Source organism: Parambassis ranga, chromosome 21 (assembly GCF_900634625.1).
Source record: "Parambassis ranga chromosome 21, fParRan2.1, whole genome shotgun sequence".
Taxonomy (NCBI): domain Eukaryota; kingdom Metazoa; phylum Chordata; class Actinopteri; family Ambassidae; genus Parambassis; species Parambassis ranga.
The window spans coordinates 18,076,274-18,104,046 of record NC_041041.1 but is presented as its reverse complement, the minus strand read 5'-3'; the positions used below and the strand labels follow the sequence as shown (position 1 = coordinate 18,104,046).

At 40.3% G+C, this 27,773-nt stretch overlaps 1 protein-coding gene and 1 pseudogene across 1 annotated transcript; both read left to right on the top strand.

The window, feature by feature from the left end:
• Nucleotides 1-5,865: 5,865 nt before the first annotated feature.
• Nucleotides 5,866-8,415, top strand: LOC114426175 (coagulation factor XI-like). The gene is made up of 9 exons (XM_028393394.1): nt 5,866-5,986; nt 6,080-6,254; nt 6,728-6,837; nt 6,920-7,082; nt 7,233-7,351; nt 7,436-7,568; nt 7,657-7,763; nt 7,854-8,013; nt 8,147-8,415. The coding sequence occupies exons 1-9, from the start codon at nt 5,920-5,922 to the stop codon at nt 8,247-8,249; spliced, it is 1,137 nt and encodes a 378-aa protein (XP_028249195.1). The 5' UTR covers nt 5,866-5,919; the 3' UTR covers nt 8,250-8,415.
• A 5,048-nt stretch (nt 8,416-13,463) lies between these two features.
• The window catches only part of LOC114453761 (dynein heavy chain 7, axonemal-like), a 32,919-nt pseudogene continuing 18,609 nt past the window's right edge, over nt 13,464-27,773 (top strand).

The following is a 27,773-nucleotide window of genomic DNA, read 5'->3' as shown; positions in this document are numbered from 1 at the left end:
GGCCTACGGCTGGTCTGTCTCTCAGTATCCACAACGGAAGCAAATACAGGACAAGTTGGCACCATTCCTGTGCCTCTACGAGACAGCCACTGATTTTCTCAAACAGTATGAGCAATGGCTTCAGGGGCCACTTTCCAATGTGAACCCAGACAAGGTTCGACCTGTCTATCTTCTGCAGTTACCAGGCTCGAGGTGACTTTAAATGCTGAACTCGAGGTTTTGCAGCAAACCAAAGATGCAGCTTACAACAGAACCTCGAAGCGTGCCCCCACCCAGGATACCCTTGAAAACACTCACCCTAACCAACCAGCTCATATATGAATCCATGCAAGAGAAAAAAAAAACATATCAAATAAGTTTATTCACCAAACATACCAACAAAAGATGAGGAGGGTTCAACAAAGCTGCACTCCACCAACAACAGAACCACATCCATAAATCAATCAGTTCAGAAAAAGCAGACGAGCCCCCATTATGTTACAACCTCTGACTCAAAAGGAAGCAATACATGTAGAAACCAAAAACAAAAGACCAGTACATTTATTAACTAAAGTTCTAGGAGAAACATTAAAAAAAGGTGGAGAGAGCAGCAAACCTGCCATCAGCAGCATGAGTGGGAGAGTGAGAGATTGGGGAGGTGCAGTGGCTTTTATAGCCTGCTCACACCTGCAGGTCATCAGCTCTCAGGGAAATCCACCTGAAAGAGAGAGAACACAGCCACACCTACAAGGCCCGTAACAAGTACTCCCTGGAGAAGGCCATAGAGAGAATTCAGAGCCAAATTACACAGCTCTCACGTACCTGATACCTCTGCTCTGCTTAAATACTTTGTTTGTCAAATTCATTACTACACCGAGTTAGCCAAATAAAAATCACCAATCCTCTGCAATTAGTGAGATTGTTGGAGTGTGTTGCTGGCAGGCATAGTCTTGTCATGGATTCCCTGTAGCTTTCGCTTTTTTTCGCTTTTGCCCAGTAGCTTTAGTTCAATAATTTTTCATTTCATTTAGTTTTTAGTAACAGATACATTTAGTAAACTCTCTGTGCAAGGACATGAGGTTCTTCTTCAGTACTTTGCAAAGTAAACATCCAGCGGAGAATTTGATTTCCAGGGCAAATAGTGCAATTAGAATATCAGTATTAACAGGACCACAATTATATAGACCATGTGTACTATGTTAAGAAAAAAAAAGCCCTGACATGTTTTATCAAGCGGAATTCTCCACAGTATATAGGGGCGTCTACTATAATCATATCAAATTCAGTGCACAGCTCTGAAGCATACGGCTGCATCAACATGGCCAGGTGGGCTGACACGCATAAACAGGAACAAATGGAAAGATTGATAGCAGTGGGTGAGTGTGAAATACACAATGGTCTCAGGCAGATACGGAGGATGCAAAAAGCAGTATAAGGAAGAAGGACAGATAGAAGAGTGAATCACCTGGAAAAAGGATAGGGAGCAAGGCAAAAACAACAGAACGAGAATAGAATGTGAGTGTAGCACCAGCATCGTCAAAGAGTTTCCAAAGGGTAATTGGCGTCCTCAGTAGACCTGAAATGAGACACATCAATTTCAGGCAGTGTCCTCCAGAAAGCCCAGCCTGACTGCACCATCAAATAGAAATTATGGATTTTGTCTGGAAGGGGCAGGGGTGTATGGAGCCGCAAAGAAAATGAGGTCACCATGGGACGCAGCCTACACACACAGAAATGCATGCATACTTGTCTACTGTGTGAGTTGTGTACACACTGTGTTATTGAGCATGTTACATGCAGTACTTTTACACATGAACTGATTCTCATCCAGCTTCTGGACGATTGGACATGGTTTCTATATCCTGTCAAGGATTTTGTTTAGAAAGTTGCAGTTATATCATTTAAATTTATAAAGAAGGCAAACTCAATACACACACTGAGACTGGCACACTCATAGGTGACTGCTTTTCTTTTCAGTACCTCTTAAAGATAGAATGCTTTGATAATTAATTGTATATTAAGATTTAAAATTGTTAAATTAAAAAATGTGATTCTCAGAAGAAACTGTTTCTAATTCACTGTACAAGAAAGCCAGTAACTGGAAAACCACCCCTCTGCGTCAGCTTGTACTGAATCAAAAGCTGACAAGCGACACATCCCATTCTCTTCGTCCATAGCATTGATCAGCAGCGCATGAAATTAGAATCATCTCAACTACATACTACAACTGAACAGGGTGAGGCAACAGTGAAGCTCTGACATCAAGATGTAATGTTTTTGCTCTGGTTGCTGTCATCAAATCAACCACTGGGAGCTGCTCAAGATCCACTAATCCTATCCTGCCCCACCACCTCCATATATCGCCTTCATTTTCCTGTTGACTTTTTTGTTTGTTTATCTTCCTGTTAAATGTGTCACTTGCCTACTATTGCATGCACAGTTGCAGATAAATACAAGGCCAAATCACTTTTAAAAGATTTATTTCAATGAACCTGCTTCCTTTTAACTAGGCAGGGCAACACAACCCTTACTAATGAGCTGAGGAGAAACAGCTCACCTCTGAGCCAGGGCTGGCCCAAGCCTTTATGGGGCCCTAAGCAATACCACCATACCACCACCTCAGCATCAGATGCTTCATTATCCTTTAGGTAGTGATGTTACATCTGACACTGAAGCCCCGAGGCATGTATCGAGTAAAAGGGGCGTGTCCAAATGAAGCCTATGTCGAAGCCTGTATCATTTGTCAGAACATCACGTGACCAACGGAAAACGAGGCCCCATTTCTCTGCAATTACTTGACTGCCTCGTTTTGTGATTCGACTGTTTGAATTTCTGAAAAAGGCTCAGGAAATATCGACAGTGTTTAGCGTGACTGTATCAAAATGGAGCCATCAAAAAAGAAAAGGTTGTCAGCAATTTGCAATATTGCAGCAATTTGGTTTGGTATATATATATATATATATATATATATATATATATGTATATATATATATATATATATATAATTATACATAGAAATATGAATTAAAGCACAGATTTATTTATACCACATACAGGGTAGATTTGTTTCGTTTCTCTATATCTTTACAATGCCTCATACAGGAATTCTGATAAACCTTAGAACACGTTTTATCACAGTTGGATTGCTTTTCATCAAATGACCAGCAGGTGTCAGTACTCCCAAATGAGCTGTTAAATGGGGCTTCGTTTGATTCGATATGCTCGCGGGGATTCATTATAACATCACTACCTATAGGCTGCACTGTGTGTAATACATGCTACTGAATGTGTAATATCATCTCGTTTGTATTAATGTTATTTTTTAAAATAGAAAATATATTGACGGTAAAAACTATGGACAGAACTTCCGTGACATCACCTGTTTGTTTCTGAAGAGCCGTTTTGAGGCTCGACAGGACGTTCCGGGACGTGATACCGCCGCCATGTTGGCAGCGTCACGTCCGCCAAAACTCCAAATATGGACACGAATATGAGCACGAGCGGGGTTTAGGGGGGCGGGCGATCGTGGAAGCAGGAAACTCACACTGTAATACGTCAACTGTCTGTCACTCAAGCAGCAACGCCCATAATTATGTGTGACTTAAAGTCCGAATACAATTGAAACGAGTGAGTTGTAAAAAAATCCCCCCCCCCCCCCCCGCCCGTACAATTGACACGAGAAGGGAACCTATCATCTGAGACCAGAGCGATTTTTTGTACCAGGATGTAAACATGATCTTTTCTGCTGTGAAGTCAGCCATTTTAACATGGGAGTCTCTGGGAAATTACTCGCTTTTGGAGCCAGCCCCCAGCAGTTGTGGCGTGAATTACAAGTTTTGACACTTCCGCATGGGCTTCAACTTTGAGCCCCGAAGGTTGCTGCTTGGTTATTACTGATAGCCCAGGCTAGTATCAGAAGTTAGGAAACCGTCTACTGGAGGGAGACACGGAGACAGAAGATTTGTGTTTTGATGGTACCTTATATTATGGACTTTGCAGACAAACAGCAGACATGAAACAAAGAATGCGAATGGCCATTTCAAGTATCATCAAGTTATCAATTTCAACATTACATGGTTACAATCGACGTGACTTAAATGTTGTTCATTCAACTTCCCAAACTCTACAGGAGCCTCCTACCAGCCTAGCTTGGAAAGGGGACTCCTCAGGCTTGAGGTGGAAAAGTCTTTTCCCATCTTGTTGAGTTGAGATGAATTAATTGAGTTCAGGCTCTAGGCTCTGGATGAGACACAGGGCCAAGTAACAGTAATTATTACTAGCCGCATTAAATACATTTTCCAATTCAAAATCAATATAACATCTATCAATGTACGCTAATAAATATGATATATAATGTCACACAGATCACATACAATATTCATCAATATACATTAACAAAACTGTTAGTGTGCATCAATGTATATTGATATAATATGTATATTCTGTAATATTGAACTATATTATTTTACAAAAAGGCATTAAAACAATACTCTAATGCACAGTGCTAATATAGGACAACAACAACTTCATTTGCATTGATAAAGTTTCGGTCAAGTGGTATGTAACATTCAAAGAGTAACAGGACATTATTAGAGTTATGGACACTTCATTTAAGTTTGCATTATTTGAGAAACAAAGCTTAAAAGCCCATGCTAACCGGCCCATTCAAATTAATAGGTCCGGCTAGGCTAGCGGTAGCATGACAATAGCTCGCGGCTAACGAGTCAATGCCAAACAAACTAGAGCCCAGATACGTATCGACCTCAATTCTCATCTCTGTCTCTGTTTTGGGGTGATCTTCTGATCCAGCGGCCTCTCCTCTTGCGTTTTCCCCCCTTTCCGGATGTGATCTTCACGATGGGGTCTAGGAAGCCAATGCACATTCAAACTTTGTACTTAATAAATCTTTCTCATTCAGTTCGCTGAGTCTCTCATGATTGAAATGTAGCTCTTAGCGTAAGTTCAATCAGGAAGACTCTGTTTCCCATCATTCACCATTTATCCCTATCCGCTTCCTAATCTTTCTCCTTCTATCCCTCACTCCTCTGCTCCCCCTCTCTTCCGCTCTCTTAGTCAGGTGCTTAATAGAAAGCACCTCCCTCACCAATCAGCTGTCGCTTTCCATCCCTCTCCTGACCAATCACAGCTTAGCATGAAATTTAAAAGTCTTCGTCTCTTCTCCAGCTGTCTTCTGATCGAACCCGGCAACCCTCCTCCACCCCAAGCACCACCAGATCCACGCCAGTAAGGCCTCCTATCTCCTGCCCTCCAGCTCTCCACCACCACCAGGTCTAGACCCCGAGGGGATCTTCTGATCCAGCGGCCTCTCCTCTTGCGTTTTCCCCCCTTTCCGGATGTGATCTTCACGATGGGGTCTAGGACGCCAATGCACATTCTAACTTTGTACTTAATAAATCTTTCTCATTCAGTTCGCTGAGTCTCTCATGATTGAAATGAAATATATGTATATATATGTACTTCCTGTTCCTCTTGGATTGTTACACTAACAGAACAAAAGTACACTTGTATTTGCACTTGTGTTTGAAGAGGCCCATGTGAACTGTGGGTTGAAAGTGCATGTGCTTCTTCCACACATCATATGATTGTCAGTAACAGTTATATAACACATAACGCCACAAAAACAACATATCAGACAGAAGCTCCACTGCAAAATGCTGTGCGATAAAAAAGCATTGTCAATAATTGTTAAATTATTAGATTAACATAAATACAGATGATGCCATCTATCTGTTAGTTCATTGCATTGCACATAAAGATGTACATAACGTTTTAAAATACCTAATGTTTCACTGTTATCGTTCAAAAATGTTCAGATAAACATTGTGGAGGAGTGCAAACAGACCTTTGACAAACAAATATTTACAGAACCGTCTTTTTAAGCTGCAGTTGTGCTTCTGACTCTGCAGTCTCAGTAAGTCAATGACGATGGTCACTCATTGGATTTTGCTGGCTTTCTTCTCCCTGTGCCGCCTTTCCTTTGGACAAGGTAACAACATAACTCATATCTGACAGGAAGTGTCACATGCATGTCTGTTTAATTCATGCTTGTACGTTAAAATGTTTTTTTTGTCTGTTTCAGACAAAAGCCCATATTCAGAATGCAATCCGACGCTTCAGGAGAACATAGATTTCGCAGGAACTGACATAATGTTCATGTACTCACCTGACGTGGAGCACTGTCAGCAGTTGTGCACCCAGCACCCCTCCTGCCTCTTCTTCACCTTCATTCGCCCCGATTGGACACAGGACAACAGGTATATGACGCACATTTGGTTCTGTGTAAGGGTCAGATGTATGTACCAGAGGCGGGACCAAGTCACTGTTTTGCAAGTCACAGGTAAGTCTCAAGTCTTTGTCCTCAAGTCCAGAGTCAAAACAAGCAAATCCCAAGTCAATATTGACAAGTCCCAAGTCAAGTCCAAAGTCCTTAACTTTGAATTTGGAGTTAATTCAAGTCCTTTTAACAACAGAGAATAATATATTAAATGTAATTGCTAGATCATGTTTAATTCCTAAATGTGCACTTATTTGTCGCAGATTTGATAAAAAAAAAAAACAAGGACAAATAAAGTCACAAAACTGTGTAAAAGTCCAAAAATGTGAAATTTGTAAAAGACGTGTTGACATTTAATTCCTATAGCTCTATAATGAGTACCACAATATAAAGTTTAGTCTGTTATTTCAGGGCCCTGCAACGTTTTAAGTTCCCACACCTCTCTCTCTGTAGGCACTTTTACTGCTACCTCAAGTCCACTCCATCTGGAGAGCCCACAGTTCAAACTGTACTGCTGGGAGTCACTTCTGGCTTTTCTCTCAAAAACTGCAACCTAAACCCAAGTAGGTTTTTCCAAACTAGCAAAAAACAGTGAAGAATGAGTATGGTTACCTGCTCTGTAACCTTCTTTTTCCATGTTTCCAGAACCTTGTCTATCTCAGGTCTACGAGAATGTGGACTTCTTTGGTGCAGACTACAGAATGTTTTTCACTGACAGCTATGAGGAGTGTCAGCGAGCCTGTACTCAGGACCCTGGCTGTCAGTTCTTCACTTTTGTGAATGACCTGTTCAGACCTGAGAGTATCAGGTGCATGAGGATCGAATCATTTTATATTTGAATGTAGTTTTCTTGTCCTTACACCACCATTTCTAAAGTTTGCTTTCTGGCTTTCTGTTAAGAATATGGACTCCCCAAACCTTAAGCTGGCATAAACCAAGTGCTTTCTCTCTGTTTTAGGTTTAAGTGTCACCTTAAATTCAGCTGGAACATACCAAGCCCTACTATTGTAGAAAGAAAGTCCGGTCTAATATCTGGATTCTCCCACAACATAGACATAAGCCAACACTTTGACACAGGTACGCCAAACATCTCACCCAAACATCTCAGTCATGACTGTTGAAGCTACCTGCAACTGTTTTTTTTATCTATGTTTTATACAGTGTGCAATCCCAGGCTTTTTCCAAGCACTGACATCCCCGGAAGCAACATCCAGTCGCTGCCCGCTGCCTCCCCTGAACAATGCCATTCTCTGTGCTCTGCTCATCCATCCTGCACATACTTCTCTTATTCCATGTACTGTTTTTGGATACTCTGACTCTTAATACACTTGCAGCTATACTCTGTGCTACATCAAAAATACTTTATTCAATTATTGTTACAGTAACGACTTAAGTTGCCAGCTGAAGAGCAATCCTAATCAAATGGTGGTCAGCGCAAAAGGAGAAGTCACATCAGGGATACCATCACGCTTCTGTCAGTTTGATGACAGTATGTACCGCGTGTTGTTCTTTTTTGATATCATTTAGCTCAGCTCATGCATATGTTTTATCTTATTTAACCATTTGTCTCTGCTAACAGACTGGCTCAGGGTGGCTCAGGAAGGTATACACTTCCGAGGTTCTGACATGCGCAACGTGCTGACGGATGGTTTAGAGACATGTCAGACGACCTGTACAGAGGATCCAAACTGCCAATTCTACACCTATGTCAATGAAACTTACTCTATCTCGGAGATATGGTACAGTATTTCTTATGCACTAAGATTAGTACAAATGTTTAAATACGATTCTCGCAGCAACATTTCATATTAATCAGATGCTTCTGCAGTCATGTGTTTTGTATCCTGATTGTGTTTCTGCGGTTTCTTGTAGGCGCCGCTGCTACCTGAAGCGTGTCATCACCATGCCTGCTCCTCCCAAAGTAACCAAACTGAGTCACGTTGTTTCTGGCTTCTCCCTGAGGAACTGTGCATAGACTCACACCACATGAAGCCACATACACAAAAAATGTGCTTTCTCTAATCAGATTCCATGAACTCGTCATGTCTGTGTTCTTTCTTCAGTGTTTTAGGTGTAGGATTTCATCATTAATAGCACAATTTAAATAGAATAAAAAAATATATGTGTTTCTTGCCAGTGAATACCTTCATATGAAGTTTTTGGCTCTTCAGACTTCTCTCAGCTTTACTTGCACAACATAACAGTGCAATCATTTTTCAACCATGCAATGCACAAATGTATTACTGCTATAGATACAGTCAATACTAGGAATAATTAAAGACCAAGATGTTGGAAGTATTTTAAGCTTCGAATGGTTTCTCTATCTTGTAATTTATAGGAGGAGTAGCATTTTGCAGAAGACATGGAAAATGTTTAATATTTTTAATATTATAATATTTGTAATTATTATTGACGGTTTCCGGGAATGTCCTGAATGAGCTGAATCTTTTGATGTTTGAATGGTTTGAATCGGCCCATGCATTCTGAAGATATGCTGAGCCAAAAAACGTACGGAATATTAATAATGATTAAGCTTCGAATGGTTTCTCTATCTTGTAATTTGTAGGAGGAGTAGCATTTTGCAGAAGACATGGAAAATGTTTAATACCTTTTCCATGACACGGCGCACTCTGATGTAATGGTAGCTACGCCTATGGTTGTTTAGTATAAATACGATGTTATTGTCCTAACACTTCAATGACAACTCTCAAATTAAATGCATTTAAATGCATTAAACTTGCATTTCCTGAAGAAAATGCAAGTTTGGTTGCCACAGCTGAAGCATTGCTTTGAACGCCACATTCCACGCAATACACACTAATGTTAAACTCAGTGGAGACCTCAAAAACCACTTCATCTTTAATCCCCGGCCATTTGAAGACGGAGCTGAATTTCCAAATTCAGCATCAGTCTGTCACCATGGTAACAGCGACAGCCATGGTAACAGCAGAGGAGACCTCAAAAATCTGGGCAACTGGGCAACCAAACTAATAAAGCGGCTAATGCTAACGTTAACTTCGAACAAACACTCACCGATTCCGCTCCGTAGTTGAACATAAAGCTCCTTTCGCTCAATAGTACGATCGCGGTGGAAGCTCCTACAAGTCAACATTCAGTGCATTTAATAAAACGCGCTGTCAACCAAGATTAAGCAAACCGTAAACTTTTAACCATACCTGCAGCAAACTTTTCCATACGTCCCCTCTGCAACTGCCGGTAGTCTTCTTCTTCTTCTTCTTTTTGTTTTACGGCGGTTGGCAACCAACTTAAAGGAGCATTACCACCACCTACTGTTCCGGAGTATGGGACATTGCGTGAACTCACAATCTAAAAAAACCTATTCAAACTACTAACCAACTCATCAGTACTGACTATATGCTCACATATAACCCTGTCTCTTTTAAAAAGGACACTAGTAACCCTATCTGTGCTTTACTACCACACCCCAAATTACTCTTGAGTGAGAACTCATGCACCTGCAGCTCCCTCAGCCTTATCCTCAGATTCTCCCTTTTGCACCCTGTAGTCCCTACACCTCAGAACCACATGCTCCACTGTTTCCTCTTCCTGACCACACTCACACCACCCTGTCTCATGTTTCCCTATCACATGTAATGTCTTGTTAAGCATACAATGCCCCAACCTGTGTCTTGTGATCACTGTCTCTTCTCTCCTAAGCCCCCCCTGCAGTCTGGACCCTGAAACCATGTTCTGAATGTGATATAAATGTCTCCTTTTCTGTCCAGTGTCCCATTCCCTTTGCCTCTTCTGAGTTAGTTGCCTCTATACCATACTTTTTGTATGACGTTACATTTAAGTCATAAATCCAGGGGGCGCTGTTGCACACTCGCGAGGAAATAAGACGGTCTCACACGTGTAAATAAAAACTTTGTGCGCACAATCAAAGTGTCACACAAGTACCTACAGCTTTGACAACAACCTAAGTCATCGGTTATCATCTGTCTCCAGGCTTACTCTGTGTTACAGACTTGCTGCTATCTATCTTGCGCAATTTCCCCATTGTGGGACTAATGAAAGGTATTCTTAATCTTAATCACAGTTTCCTTAATACGAGTTGAGCTTTATAGCTAACTGTAGTAGTTTCAGCAGCCAGTTTAATACCGTTCATGTCTATATTTGATATTACATACATGATGACCATCCTTAATGCTTTTGTTGCTTTTTTACTTGAACCTTTATCGCAGGGCTCATGCTGTTTGATGAAGCATTTTAGCGAACAGACTGTTGCACTGTGTCCGTCTTTATTAGGATGACTGCTATTTCTTCACACTTTAGATTATCCTAAAAGTACAGACTGCTGCATCACATGCTGTACAGTATTTATTATCAAGTATTATTGTTCCTCCATTGCACCATTTCTTCTTCTTCTTTATAATAATTATTAGCAGTTATTACTGAAGATTGATGCCCCCTACAAATATTCAAACTTACCTTGCTGTAAATTCAGTTGTAGGCTGATCATCACTTTGTCATATCTCCAGTGTTGTTGATAACCAACTTTAGATATTTTTTTAATGAACAATAAATGCCCTGAAGCTCTTAAGTGTATTGGTTTTACACTGCACACCTGGTTTGAATCTTACAACAGTAACCTAAACATCACAGGAATTATACAAGAACAACCTCATGGAGGCTTCAGTGGTGTTTGTAATAAAATACTATACTTACTACTTTTTTTCACAACAGTACAGATGTTTATTAAATAATACCAACCAACAAAAGCACAAAAGTTAGATGTGTCATTAGTTTATTTATGCTCCCTGTACTTACCAATGATATGGCAACAGTAATTCAGTGTCCTGTAAAAGTGTCGATCAAGGCAAGAGTGTTTTAAATGTTATTAAAAAAATGTATTCACTGCTGTTATATCAATGCAGGTTTATGTAAAAATCATCATCATACAAAACTGATTAAACATAAAATCATCATTTGAGAATCACAAATGGTTTCCATGGCGTCTCCCTTCTAGATGATGAGATGAATGGTGCTGAATAAGCTGCTCTCCCTTATGTTGGTGCAGGGTCACTCAGGGGTCGCTCAGTTTCCACCTGTAACAGTGTGTGAGCATAATAGAGAGATAGTGGGCCAAGAAGTGCATTCCTACCTATCCTGTGAGATCACTGAAAGAGCTGCTAGATGACGAACTTGAACTGTATGCAGTTAATGGCCAGAGAGTTCCTTATGCTGGGTGGGTCAAACTCAGACAGTTGGAGACGTCAGACAGCTCTTGGGATTCCTGAGCTATTATCGGACGTATGTGCAGGACTTCTCACGCATTACAAAACCTCTGTATGACTTACTCCAAACTAAGTCTGACACACCACAACCCAAACCAACCAGAGGCAGAGCAAAATACCCCCAACAGTCTTCTCGAGCTCCAGTACAATGGGGCAGGGATCACCAAGAGATTCTGGAATGCTTGATTGACATGCTAACCCAGCCACCAGTGTTAGCCTAGCCTGACTTTACCTGCCCCTTCATACTAGACACTGACACTTCTGAGAAAGGCCTCGGAGCGGTTCTGTATCAGAACCAGGATGACAAGACAAGCCCCACATTTCACTGTTTTCACAGACAATAACCCCCTGACGTATGTCCTAAGCACGGCAAAGCTGAACGCAGTGGGACACCACTGGGTGGGGCAACTCACAGATTTCCACTTTGACATAAAGTACTGTCCGGGAAAAGTGAACATTGATGCTGATGTCCTGTCTTGCCGTCCACTCGACATCGATGCCTTCATGAAAGAGTGCTCAGAGGAGCTGTCTGAGGAAACAGTGGGCGCAGTATGGGAAGGAAACAGGAGGGCTAAGCAGGGAGATGTGCCTTGGGTTGCAGCCCTTAATCTAGCCTCACCAAATTAGCCTTTCACGGAACCTCTGCAGACTATTAGTCATGACCAGTTAGTTCATGATCAAAGACCAAAAGTTATCAGAAATGCAGCACTTCGGTTGAACACACAGGAGATAGATGTTTTTGTGGCTGTATCTCCCACATACTTCATCCTATGTGGATGACACTTTACTGACTTTACTGACTTTGCATGCATTGATATGCTGATATGCTACAGTCACTTCGCCACCTACTGGCTGGAGGACTTGTGTGAGGGCCCGTCATCGCTGCTTGCAGCTTTAATTCTGATTGAAGTGTGCCTGAGCACATTTTGCTACCTGGGACTATCCCACCAGCATAACTATTAGTACTTCAAAGAGACGACACAGGGGTGAAATGTCCTTCGTTCTTACTTCCTGTTTTCAAAGAATGGCACACAGGCACTAAAATGTCAGGTTATACACACCACTGCAACCTGTTTATATAAATATAATATTGGTGTGTGTGGTTGTTTTTTGCTGTGGATATATGAATAAAAAATATGTCAAGTAAATATCACATGAACATTGCTTCTGCCACAATGTCCAGATGGAGCAGATGTTGAATAATAAGACGTATTCTTGCAGCATTCCTGCAGCTACCCAGCAGTGATTGTGATATTTTGAATATGAAAGGCTACAAAAGCCACACTAAATGATTGAAACACAAATTCCCTTTCACTTGACATTTAAAAAAATAGCCTTAGTACACAGAAAAAAGTTTCCCTGCTTGCTGTTGGAGTTTTTGAAGTTGATGTTTTTGTGCATGTCTATATGTGTACATTGTGTGACCATGGCCTGTTGTCCTGTGGAGCTTGGGCCTGCTTTGATGAGTTTAACCGCATTGACTTGGAGGTGCTGTCTGTGGCGGCTCAACAGATTCTCACCATACAGAGAGGTTTGTTTTTTTTTGACATTCTGCCTTCCTTTTTGCTTTGAACTTTGAATGAGCTGTCAGTCAGCCAGAAACAAATTTGGCATAGTCTCAGCAGCAAAACAAGCAGGTTTAGACTACAAAGTGGTGGAACACTGAGCTAAGGCAATTCATTTGGGCTGGCCAGCAGAGTGTTAAGAACAGTTTTTCTGTATTGTAGCACAGCAGTGTGTTTTTCAGCCTAATTGAGAAGTTTAGAAATGCTAATAGATTATCTACATATTTTCACAGTTGGGCCTAATATGAAGTCTACTTGACATAAAGGTTTATAAAAGTCTATGGCCACATATTTCATATGTGACTAAATTCTAATATATGGTTCTAATATATGGTATATAAAAAACTCCCTAAAACTGCAGTGTGAATGATCAGTAACAAAATATTCATCACTATGAAACCTGGTTACGCTGGATGCTCTGAACTGCCAGACATCTTAAAGGCACAGTATCACTTCTTGACCTCTGTTTCAGTTTAGTTTAATTTAATTAAATTAGTTTAATTTTGGAATATATTGAAGATTGAGAAAATATTTTAAAATACAGGCCTAATTTATGTTGATCAAAAACATATTTACATTCTGAATGTCTTAGTCATAAGGCAAAACTGGCTCTTCACTTTAGGCTCTGTTCAGGACCATTGCTGTGATGGTACCGGACTATGCAATGATCGCAGAGATCGTGCTCTACTCTTGCGGCTTTGTAAGTGCACGTCCTCTGGCAGTGAAAATAGTGGCCACCTATCGACTCTGTTCAGAGCAACTGTCTTCACAGCAGCACTATGACTATGGAGTGAAAGCAAAGTAAAGTCTGTGCTAACTGCTGCGGGACACCTTAAGGTATGAAAACAGTCTCATTAGATTAAATTTGTTGTGTATCAGAAATGATATAACCATGATTTAAGTTTTTTATAAGTCTCATGACAGATTTATTCTCAGAAAAATGCATAGATTAAATCATTTAACTAAAAACACAAAGCAAAAAGATAATTTTGTTGTGTTTTAATAAAAAAAATAATTTAAAGGTGAACATAACTGAATGCAAAGACTTGCATTGTCTTCAAAATCTGCTCATTTCCAAACAATTTTTTCCAGAGTGAGATGGAAAGAAGTATGATTTGCTTCCTTTCATAGTACAAGCCGGGGATGTGACCCCACTTGGGTGACCTACTGCATTCATATTCTTTTTTTCTTTCCAGCTATATAAACTTAGTAGATACAGCTTGATTTGCTCCCTAGCAACAGCTGCTGATGTCTCTTTTTATATTTAACCGAAATGCCTGTCAGCCACATGTTGCACAGAGAGTAATTTGTTTCCTCATAAAAGCCAATAAATCAACTGTGTCGCATTATATGTCTTCTCCTCTTATCCCTTCATTTATCTGTCTCATTCTCTGCCTTTTTACTTGCATTATTCTCTTCTCTTTTTTTCCTTGGGGGTGGGTTTGTTCTTTCATTGCAGCTCACTTTTCCAGAGGAGAATGAAGACACCCTGTTGCTGAGATCCATTATTGATGTCAATCTGCCTAAGTTCTTGGCCCATGATCTGAAGCGATTTGAGGTCTGTGGAGCTCTTCTTGTGTTGATTAATGGAGCACAATAAGTCCAACAATACGATACTGCTTGCCACAGCAGAAATAGGAAAAAAATTCTTGGTAACCTTTAAATGGAATATACAAGTGGTGTTTACCACAAGGCTCTGGGTACCTCTTTTGTCATACACCTCCATCAGGCATGCTCGCCTATTTGATTTCCTTTTGTAGGTTGTGGTTATTACCGGCATGTACTTTGTATATTGTATACTCTGTGCTCTCCAGCTTCACCTTTTATATCTCAGGGCATCACCTCTGACCTCTTCCCTGGAGTCAAACTCCCATCGCGTTCTACTGGAGGCCATTGAGGAAAACTGCAAGCACATGAACCTTCAAGTCACAAAAAATCCTGCAGATCTTTGAGATGATGATAGTGAGGCATGGCTTCATGCTGGTGGGTGAACCCTTTGGAGGAAAGACCAGTGCTTACCGCGTGCTGGCTGCTGCCCTTCATGACATCTGTGAAAAGGTTAGTTGCCCATTTAAATCTAAATAGTAGCCTGTAGCAAAAGATATGACGAAATAAAAGTCTAATGTAATTATTATAGTGAGTGGAGACAAGCTGTACTTTAAAATAATGGTGAAAAAAACTTTTGAAGATTGGCACATCACATAGATGACATTGAACGGGTGGCCATGCATTTCGTGTTCATTTATTTATTAGAAATTTTAATGGGGTTTCCTGAGTCCTTGAGCTATGAACTTGTTCAATCTATTAAAAAAAATAAATCCTGATGTTTTGTGTCAAGTAAAAATATGTGTTACACTCAGTATCCAAGGCTTATCTGCGCTACTTGTTTGTCCCAAGTAAACACATCCATTCAATTTGTCAGAGCTGTAGTCTTTGTTTAGTAGTTATCGATCTCTCAGAGAGGACCAGAACTGGCTTCTTGTATTTACATGGCTGAGAGGGCTGAGAGGCATCCCACCAAGGAGACAGATGAAGGCCTGCTGATGGAACGCCAGGGAATGCCACATTTATCATCGTCATCCTTGTCGCTGCACATCCACTGATCATGTCCAACCTCGCTCTTCTTCTTTTTTTTTCAGCAGTTTGCTTTCTTGTTGTTTTTAACTCAAACTGACACCTTGTCTGAACGGCTGTTTGTTGCAGTTTTTGCTTCTCTTCCTCAGTTAGCAGACGTTCTGTCATTCCCTTAGCAATTTGCAACTCAGTCTTGTCAGGGAAAAGTTAGTCAAATGACATCCTCGTCACCCTCATTAGAACAAAATGTTTTATTGTTGCTTCTTTAAAATGCAAAAATCTTGCATGTGCTTCTGTGTGTGTCCATCTTTATGTATCTGTACATGTACACTTTCTTTACAGTCTCTCTTTCTGTCTTCTCCCTGTGTGTGGTTGTTACACCAGGGTTTGATGGATGAGAACCAAGTACAGATCACAGTCATCAACCCCAAATCTATCACCATGGGCCAGCTGTATGGCCAGTTTGACCCTGTCTCTCACGAGTGGTCCGATGGCATCCTTGCTGTCAGCTATAGATCCTTTGCTGCCTCTGAGTATATAGCAAACCTTGTTTATGTGTTTGTAAACCTGGTTCTCAATAATTATATATGTGGATGACACCTGGCTCAAAATCAAGACCAACGAAGTGGAACGGTTCACAGAACACATCAACGCAGTGGATAACAACATCAAGTTCACTCGCGAGGACACCAAGGACAACAATCTGGCCTTCTTGGACTGCACAGTACATATTGAGGAGGACAGGAGCCTCAATGTGGAAGTGTACAGGAAACCCACACACACGGACCAGTACCTGTTGTTTGATTCACACCACCCACTGGAACACAAACTGGGAGTCATCAGGACCCTGCAGCACAGAGCACAAACTGTACCCACCAGCTCAGAGGGAAAGAAGAAGGAGCAACACCACATCAGGAAGGCCCTGCAAACATGTGGCTACCCGAAGTGGGCACTCATCAAAGCCACAAAAACAAGACCCCCCAACAACAAGAAGAAGGACAACAACCGACGGAGAAAGAACATCTCCATTCCATATGTGTCAGGAGTATCAGAGAAACTCCGCAGGATCTTCAACAACCATGACATCCCGGTCCATTTCAAACCTATGACAACACTGAGACAGAGACTGGTTCACCCGAAGGATAAGATTCCCAGGGAGAAACACAGCAATGTGATATATGCAGTCCAGTGCAGTGAGGAATGCTCTGATCTGTACATTGGAGAAACTAAACAACCACTCCACAGAAGAATGGCTCAGCACAGGAGAGCCACCTCCTCAGGACAAGACTCAGCTGTTCACCTCCACCTCAAAGACAAAGGACACTCCTTTGAGGACAACAATGTTCACATTTTAGACAGGGAGGAAAGGTGGTATGAAAGAGGAGTCAAGGAAGCCATCTATGTTAAGCTGGAAAAACCTTCCCTTAACAGAGGTGGTGGCCTCAGACATCATCTTTCTACCACATACAATGCAGTGATTCCATCCATTCCCAGGAAGTTTGCACATACTCACAGTAAGAACAAAGGGCTGTCAACCAGTCCCCCTCCGACATTTTCATAGTCGTTAGCCAGTCGTTAGACACACCTGGCCCAGTCAGCCAGAACATCACAGGTAAGTATGGAAACATTTAGTGCTATTGTTTGTAAGTTTTTTAAGTTTTACCCAAACCCACCCACATAGGTCTGTAACCACATATAAACCATGTTTCCCCACCAAACAGTTAGAACTGATGAAGCTGCTTGGATGAGCAGCGAAACGTCTTCTAGAAAACTCTACAAGTCCAGACGCCTTGCTTCAATCTTCTCTACGTACAAAGGATCTGTCCAATGTTAAGCATTAAGGGGCACAGAGTATCAGAAATGCAATTTTTCTGCTATGCTATGCTTTTGTATATACTGACACCAGGTCAATATTTTTTGCACAACTAGCAATAAGTTAAGCATGTCCCTGTCCCTTAAAGGTCCTCTGTAAAAGTTTTGATCCATTGTTGCTTTTTAATCTTTTAGACGACAGTAAGTTGTGACTGTACTCTTCGCCAGATGGCCTGTTTTCTCACCCACATTTACACAGTTGTCTTAATGCAACAGCATACAGTGACTACCACATCATTTTAGAGTGAGAATTCTCTTGGTTAGACACACGTCTCTGTAGAAACCCAGTCCATGTGGGAGTCAGCGACAAAAACAATCACCATTAGTGGACTGCAGAGAAATGCCCCGTGGGGGGAAATCATGATTGCAGGTTATAAACATTACTATTGGACCTGTTCTTAAACATATTGGTCCCTATTAGTCATTTAGACATAAAATCATGGGAAAATAAAACCTATGGTAAAAATACCTGAGGGGCAACCAAACACGTACCATTATCAGAAGCCTCCTATCATATCCTACCATATCTGCACATAAAGTGTGTAATCTTCAATGGGACTACAGCATGTTTGACCTGGCCGGTTTATAATATGTCTTTAGTCCCCTGTAAGCCAATTAGAAACAAGGATTTTGTCTTACAACAGCACATGTGACACATACTGGTGCTCAGTTTATTAAACTCAAATCTCTCCCGTAGGAGGAAAAAGGCTTGCAAATAATGTTAAAAGAGAACAAAAACTAGGAGGACAGGCAAAGGCTGGACGGGACCAGGCTGAGCGGCGTCTAGGAACAGAAACGCAGGATTAACGAGGAAACTCAGAGCAGGAAACAAGGTGAGTAGTTGGTCTAGTTACCACAACGTGAGCTGAAGAACTGACGGCAAGTTGAGGTGAGTGAGATCCTTAAATAGTCGGAGGTGGAGTGGTAAGTGGGAACAGGTGTGCCTGATCGACCCGGTGCTCCGCCCAGCCAACCTGCAGCTGAAAACCAGCCAGAGAATAACAAAAATGATCCACTGGGGGGAAAATAGTGTGACTCACAACAATATTAAACTATTGTAGAACAGACAGAGCCCTTACTTATTATCCCCATGACTTATTAGTATGAGTAATTAGGGATGCACAATATTGAATTTTTGGCCCAAATCCAATATCCTGAATATTATTCAACTCCTTATGGCCATGATTGCTAATACTGATATATTCACATATTTTTTACACAGTTGCAATGAACATGAACTCTTTCCTGTAATGAAAGTAACATTTTTAATCTGTAATCAAACTTGCAGGAATGCTAATGCAGAGCTATCACAAACAGAAAGCAACTATGCTAGCAGTTTCTGACACTTTCATGCCATATTACCTCTTGTATATGCTGTCTGACATAATGACATCATTTTGATGCATCCACTGGGCACAGCACACTTACTGTAAGACAGCGTCAGCTTCTGCTGATATTATTGGCCATTAGCAGATATCAAGGCCAATTTCTTGATTTAACAATGTCTTACCAATTATTATGTGCAGGTGTAGTATTAATATATCAAAACAAGTGTTGGTTTGTGACACCTTGTATTCTCTTAATTTATCTCTGGAGAAACAAAAAATGGCCGATGTCTACTACTAAATAGTCATTTCTAACTAAGTCAGACACTTTGTCTTACTTCATAGTACTGTTGGAGTGGAGTCTAAATTTTGACAATGGACATAAAATAAACAAACTAAAGTGACATTTTCACCATGAACGTTTTCCTCTAGAAAAGAAAAATGCTATCTTACTGCTTAGCTGCTTTTGCTAAAAATAGAAATGGAGGCAGCTTCCTAGTCAGGCAGAAAGCAGTAGTAGAGATGCAGATTTATTCTATTGCAGCACTGCATATGCTTCCTTCATAATGAGTAATTCAGACCTGAATCACTTATAGCAGGAACTGCTGCTGCACTTCTCCCTGTGAGTGCTTGTGTTTAAAATCCTGCCACACCGGGGGACATTAAGATGTGACCACATGTGGGGATGAGATTGAAATCCATTATTGTCTGCTCATTCTCAGTTTATGAGCTTTGAATGGATCATTGTAGAATGAGCATGACATTCCAATTAATTGCAAGCTGGTAGTTAGAAAGGCAGTGGTGACAGGTAAACAAAAGAAGCATTTGGCTGTCTTGTTAAAATTCGATCTCTAATAACTGTTCCCTTCATGCACATGCGTAAACCAGACACACGTAGGTAGACAATCTACAGATTACAGTAGAGACGTGTCCTAATGGAAAATCATTTGCTCACCCTATTCACAATTAGCTTCCAGATGAACTTATCATTTATGTCTCTGTATATTAACCTGTCATTTTACAAATATTTTGATTTTGTGAGAGAGAGTGAGGAATAGCATTACATAGTGATGCAGACCTGCAAACATGCTGATGTGATGAAAATACATGTTATGTTTTTAATTCATTTACAAATACGGTTGTTTTCTTCTCTGGGCTGAAGTTCTCCCTTGTTTATGCATCTTTTCCGCAGCGCATTTTACTAAACTAATTTTATGTCTGCTAATCTGGATTCAACAGCAGTGTATTAAATTGTCTGCATACACAATGTTTTTTTTTTTTTGTTGTTGTTTTTCCTCAGTAAGATCATTACATTACAGCATACTCACTTCCCTCTGAAGCACCAGATGGCCCCAGCCAAGGCATCCCCATGTGTTTATATTATAACAAATCAATTTAAAGCACAGCTCTCCCAGCACGTTTAACTGGATGTTTTACACTTATTGTCAACCTCCATTATTTTGGATTTGGATTATTTTATTTTTACTTTGATTATAATGTACAGGTATTCTTGCATGACCTTGAAAGTATTTTATAAGAGGAAGAGACGTGAATGCATGGTGTGGATATAGGTACAGTATTTACACAAATGAGTTGGAGACCATGTATTCTGTTTACCTTTGAGCACTTCTTATGAACCTATCAGCTGTATAATCTCTCAAAAAATCTGTATGTTTAAGGTTTAGCTTCCCATGATGTAATAAGAAGCTTGCATAAAGTTTGAAGAAGTCAGATAGCATCTATTTATTAATCAAGTCAGTTCATTCCATCCTCTTTGCCCATATCCAACAAATTAATTCAACATCAAGAACTGCATCATTTTGTAGTGCTTAAGGCCTCTACTTGTCTAATCTGGTTATGCCAATTATCTTCTTGTGAGTTTAGAAAAATAACCACGGTCAACAGTCAATATTAATAAATCAGTTGTTTTTTTGTCAGTTGTTTTGCAGTTGCTGCTTCAAGCTATGAGCTACCATGTTTCTTGTCTCTTAGAGTCCTGACAGAAAAAGGCTCATCTTTGATGGCCCAGTGGACAAGAAGAAGCTGTGTCTGATGAGCGGCGAGATCATTCACATGTCACCCCAAATGAGCCTCATCTTTGGTGAAAGGCACTTTTACTTTGATTAAAGATTTTAACAATGTTGGTATTCTCCCTAATCAACTGTTTTATTCATAATTGGCTAAGCTGTCTAATAAATTGTCAGTTGCCAAAAGAAAAGATCACAACTTTCCATTCTTGTTTAAATTGTGAAAGTTTTGATATGGCTCGTTGTTGTGAGGCAGGAATAAAGGATTTTTCTTGCAGTACCTAGATGCCTTAGGAGAATTCCTTTGCACATCCCTTGCTGTACTTTTTTAATAAAGACACTTCTATTTTTGATTCTTTATATCCAGGCATCTGTCGCTTTCATTAGCTGAATGCGGAGACATTGAAATTGTTGTGCTCACAATGAACCCTTCTCACTTTGTGCATAGTGCTTGTTGAACTCTCTTCTCTTTCTTTGTCTATAAAGATTAATTTTCTCCCTTTTTTGTACTTTGGTAATTTTTCATTCTCTGCAGAAAAGACTTTTTCAACTTTCTCTCTCTCTTACTTATTTCTGCTCATAGTTTCTGTAACGTCTTCTTGAAGCTAATGGTGCTGCAGGATTGCATTAACGGCTGCAGCATTGTCGTCACATAATCATGCACTGTAAATATGAATATTCCTTTGCTCATACAGGGAAGTTGTATGTTTTCAGTTGCGATATGGGCTTTGTTGCGGGTGTCTGATCTACATGGAGCCCCATATGCTTTGCTGGCCGCCTGTAATGCTGTCCTGTCCAATACTCTGCCAACTACAGTCAATGCCACACACAAAGACCTCATCATGGCCCTCTTTGACCACATACTACCAACATGCCTGGAGTTCATACGAAAGCTGCCCAGGTGCTGAACTGATAAAACCTTCCTCACCACACATTTTAGATTTTACAGCTGGTTGTGGTTTGCTATTGAATGATATATACCTAAATAAGTATTTGCAGTCCTTTCCTTAGTTAATATTTTTATGTTTAGTCGTATCTCATGTTTTAGTTTTACCCTTCAGTTACATCTGTGTTGTCTGTTTTTGATTGACTTCAGGAACTGTCTCCAACCTCTGACACCAATCTAGTGAGGTCCCTGATGAACCTGATGGACTGCATGATGGATGAAAGAATGGATGAAAAATGAAGAATATGAAAGAGCAAGACATCTGCTCCTGGTTGGAGGTTTGTGCACAATTACTATTATTACAATATCAGATTGTGAAAGGGTTATGCGTGTATAGCTTGTTAAACAATATGGGCACTCTCCTTACTTCTTCACTAACTGTGATGCCTAGGAAGCCTGAACAATAAGGCAGACAGAGTAGAAAATGTTCATTCAAACATGTGGGGCTCAAAGTGTTTTATGTGGAGGAAAAGCTGTGTGATATTCACATCAAATACAAAAGGGAATAGACACGATATTACCTCCTAAAGAATGCATTTTATCATGCAACTTAAAAACTTGATGCAAGCAATTGACCTGTTGGAGCAGACAACTAGGTAACAAGGTAACAGTCTAATTATTCAAGTTAAAAGTCATGACACAAGTTTTAGTGGGTTAGCTGTAAAAACTAAAAATTAAATTGAATGTGAATCACAATAAAAGATTGAATTTAGACAGGTGTAATACTAATTACAGTCCCCCCCCCCCCCCCCCCCCCCGCCGCCCAAGATATACATATTCCATATATAATAAACTATAACAAAGCACATTTATTTTCAACCTCAGGCTTACTTTTCATCAGGTCTGCTTTCTTACAGGCCCACACATAACAAAAAAGTTTTAGCAGATGAGCCTTTGCTGCTGCCCCCCTGCATGGGTTCCAATTGATTTTGTGCCTCTGAATCATGTCTTTTGAAAGCACTGCTATTATCCCCCTGTGGCACACTGCACTGATGAATGCCTTTCAACCCTCACTCCTGTGTTTCTCAGCCAGTCATTATCAAAGTGTTGAATTAATCAGCTTTTTAACAGCAGGAGCTATCATGAGGCTGCTAAGCCTCATTTCCAATTCCTACAGTATCCCTGCTGTGTTTTTTTTCCAACAAAGACATCTCTTCTCTGTGGATTCTGGTCTTTGTCTCTTGAAATAATCTGTACACGCCTTCATTTACATGGCTGGTGTACATTAAAATCAATTCACTATTTGCTACAGTGTGGCTTGCTAACTATTCTGTTGCTGACTAGTAATGTACATTCCAAGAATTATCTATTTGTTTTGTGTGTTATGATCTAAGGGTTTTTTGGGCCATATAGGTTTTGACAAAAGAATGAAATGAAAAAGTCCTTTTCAATTCATGTGATGATTCACATGAAAGTTGATCAACTGTATTAAAGGCTTACAGATACGATACAGCTTGTTACTCTGAAATATTATAAATAATATTAATAAAACACTGTAAAAATCACTAAAAGTTGTGCTTTTCTTCTACAAAGGGTATCTTCGTGCTAGCTGTGATGACATGGGCTGGGTCAAGTTTGATGCGCTAGTAAGAGAGATACTGAAGGCTCCTTAAGCCAGGACACCTTGACCCTCCACAGCATTCTGACCACTGTTGAGGCTCCACCCAAACAGCTGACCATTCCCTTGCCCACTGAGGGAACAGTCTACCAGTATTGCTTTATTAAAGAGGTCAGTTTTTGCTGCTTGTGCAGCTGAGCACAAGTTTGATGAAAAAAGTTGAAGAAAAAAAAACTACATGTGGTTATATTATACTGTAGTTTTGTTTATAGCAACAATAACTGACAACAGACACAAGGTGCAGTAGTTCTTCCCAAAGTGATTGATTGTTGGAGGTAAGAAGATTCCAATGTACTAGTATTTTCAGTTTGTTAAATGAAATACATTAAAGTAAAACACTACATGTTTGTGTGTGTATGTGGTAGCGTGAATAATCAAAGGAGTGAGAGCTCTCACCGTAATACAAGTTCTTTAAACAACACGCAAGTTTTTGGCACATGACAACAAAACGCGCACACAGCTGAGTGACAAGAGGTCTACAGTCTGATGGACTGAGAGTGCAGACTGGATGCTGCTCGCTGTGTTTTTATAATGTCCTTCAGTTAAAACACGGATTTCCTTCACTAAAACAGCCAACATTGGGCGAATCATTTCGCCCAATGTTGGGCAGCTGTGTGAAACGCAGCTGTGTGAAAATTGAAATGATATATCATTTTCTATATCCTGCAGGGGTCGCGATCACACAGTCTACTCCACTCGCTTTCTAACCCTGAATGTTGATAGAGCATTCAGAGGTACAACTAATTAGCTTATATGTACTTTATTTAAATAAGAATAAGATTTGTGAACTGACATGGCTTTTTGCGCTATGAAGCTGTCTTTGTCAGCAGAAGTTATTGTTGTACACAGAAGAAGCACTGTCCATGTGAGAGATCCTCTCTATGATGTCCCAGGATAGAGAGAATGCTTTGACCACACAAATCATTCCGACGAAGCGCAGCAACAGACACCAGGTGTGAAACGACCACCTTGAATGAATACAGAGCATCTCTCAGCAGAGCTCCGACTATTTATATCAAGGACTAATCCTCCCCTTCTTCCCTTTGCTTCATTAGTTCAACCATTAGTGTGCTCAAACTTGAGACTCTGGGGTGAATAGAGATCGTCTCACTGGGGAGCTCTACTTGTTCTCCGCTTCCTGCTTGTCTGCGTGGTGGAGCAGCTCTGTCCCGTGTCACAGCCTGCAGACCGTAACTGAATCCCAAATCTGGCAGAAGTGATAAGGGGGAAACCAGCAGACAGACCATAAGAATATGAATGACGTGCTGCCTGCAGTTTACACACGGCCCCCCACACTACTTTGATGGGAGGCAGAGACAAGCTGTACTACTGGTTTATATTTTAGGAGAAGAGAATGAAGATGATCTTTAGCTGCATGCTGTGCTCATTCACATCACCAGCCCTGCTTTAATTATGCAGCTCATTATTCACGTGATTTCACAAGCATGTGTGTAAGCTTATGCATGGGGCAAGCAAGGTCATATTATTCTCTGAACCCACATGCTCCCTAATGGATAAAATCCTAATGAAACACTTCAGATCTCTGTTCTATGATCTCTCTTCATATGAACACAAAAATGTCCAAGCACTTCTAGCTTCATATGCAGTCATATGTCCTTTGTAAACTCTCATGTAGTCAAGAATAAACAGTTTTTACCTCTTTGGTCTACATAATGTTACTTTAGAGCATGTCCTCTCAGGGCAGCTAATTTGCCATTTCATTTCAAAGTCATTTTCTTCGATTAACTAAGATCTGTTTTTTAATCTAATGTAATACATACTAAATGTCACATTTAATTAGATTATAAAGCTTTTCACAACCATTTGTCAGGATCAAATTGGAAATTATCATTTCCAATGAGCTCTGCTGGTACAGCACACAGATTTAGGGCATGATTTAAAACCTTTTCAACTAAATGAGCACCAAAGTGCAATTAACAATCATTAAAACCTTTATTGCTTTTTAAGAATGATTCTCACATGTCTTTTAAAAGTATTTTTGAATATTAATGCATTTCTGAATTGTTTTTGTCATACAGTAAGGAGTCTTTTCTTTGCAGTGTGACCATTTCATATTGTAAATGCATAGATATTCATGTTGGTTGTATATTGTAAACAGTGCATATATCAAATATCTCTTGCCCAGGACTTCCTGTTGAATCAGCTGCAGAATGATGTATACAGCCCATTATTTATCAACTTCTCAGCCCAGACTACAGCTGCCCAGACCCAAAACATTATCATGTCCAAGCTAGATAAGCACCGCAAAGGAGTGTTTGGCCCACCACTGGGGAAGAAAATGGTACAACCTCTTCATCACATCATGCTTTATATTTGAACAGCTTGTTCTTTGTCAGCGTGCAATCATTCTATTTTGACAGTTCAACAGTGTGTGAAGCATACATGTTGAAATACTAAATAATACAAAGTGGTGTTGTTTTGATCAGTATTTGGTACAAAATGTTACATTTTATCAGGTTGTGTTTGTGGAGGATGTGAACATGCCAGCCTTGGAGGTTTATGGTGCCCAGCCCCCAGTGGCTGCTGCGTCAGTGGCTGGATCACTGGAACTGGTATGACATGAAAGACTGCTCCATGTGTGATATGGGACCACCTGATGAGTAGCAGCTGTGGAAACCTCAAGTTTTTTTAGTAGAAGTATTATTGTTACATCAGTTATGTTGTTTCAAAGCTCTTGATCTCTGTTTCTAGGATAAGTACTCTCTTTCTCTGTTACTTACCTTCTGCTAAAGTGCTCTGGAGTTAGTGTCTCCAACCACTCCCTACTATTTTGTGAAACTCCTCAGTGCCTTGAGGTTCTTACAAATAGAAGGTGTTTATTACATCCGGCTCCACTACAACTACCAGTGTAAACATGAAAGCAGCCCTGTCCACTGAGGCTGCTGGCAGCGACAGCTGCAAATGAAAAGGGGTGGCTGCCACTCTTGGGTGGCTGCAGTGCAGCCATTTTTGCTGCTAGTGCCTGAGCTGACAGTTGTTCAGTATTTCTAAGGATCGTGCATCTCTGGTATATTGTCTGATAAAACTCACAAAAATGGATTTAAATCATATTTCTTTATTTTCATTTATTAAATTGATGCCTAAATATGCTTTAAAGAGCAGAGATTTGATGACCCTGCTAAACCTCAGAACAGTCAAAGCCTTGCACACTCCAATCCAGCCAATCTGAACAAATCCTCCTGTGTTCTGCAAGCCCAAAAGAATACTAAATATTAAAATACAGTATGAAATTACCTTCAACTGGTCTAGATATACACGGTAAAATACAGCTTTCAGAATTGTTCTCTAGATTTTGTCCTGCTTGTTTTCTAGGTGGGGGGCGAAACCCTGTCACGCCTCGCTTCCTGCGGCACTTCAACATGATCACTATTAATGATTTTGATGAGAAGACTATGTATACAATCTTCTCCAGGATCATAGATTGGCATTTTACCATAAGGTAACTACAGTGTATAATCTAGCATGCATTGTGTGTTTTTTACTTATGTTCATAACCAAACTAGTACATATAGTCTATTAATGTACTCTTTAGAAAATAATACATTCCAGTTACTATATAATCAATTTGTGTTTCAATACTTGGAAGATTAAATGTATTATTTATCCTCTTCTCCCTGCACTGCTACATTGTTTACGGCAGACACCACATGTCCTAAAGCAATCAAATTTTTTGGACAAGTTTCAAATCTACCTAAACACTCACGCAAACAGATACATCACCTAATTTTAACGTAGTTACTTCAGATGTTTCAGATGTTAGTGTTTATCAAAATCAAGTCAAATTATTGTGCCTACTGTATGATTATGTAATACAAACTAATCTTATCTGAACAATGATAATGATCATTTCATTCACAGGTTTTCCTTTCCAAAGCAATTTGCAGCCCTGACTTCTCAGCACTGTGTCTTTTTTCAAGTGAGGTGATGAATCTTAAACATCGCTATGAAATGGGTATCAAAAAGCTGGAGTCAGCAGCAGACCAAGTGGCCACCATGCAGGTCGAGCTGGAGGCTGGAGGAGATGATGGTGGTGATTGAACATGAATCTGAGGTGGCGGAGACAGAAAAGGTAGTGAAAGTGGACGAGACTGTGGCAAATGAACAAGCCATGGCTGCCAAGGCCATCAAAGATGAATGTGATGCTGACCTGGCTGAAGCAATGCCTATCATAGAGTCAGCCCTCGCTGCGCTGAATACACTCACAACTCAGGTAAAATCAGAGATATGTCCTCTTTCTTGTCATTATACTCAAAAGCTGTATATACTAGAATAGAGCAGTGCATAGGGGTTCCA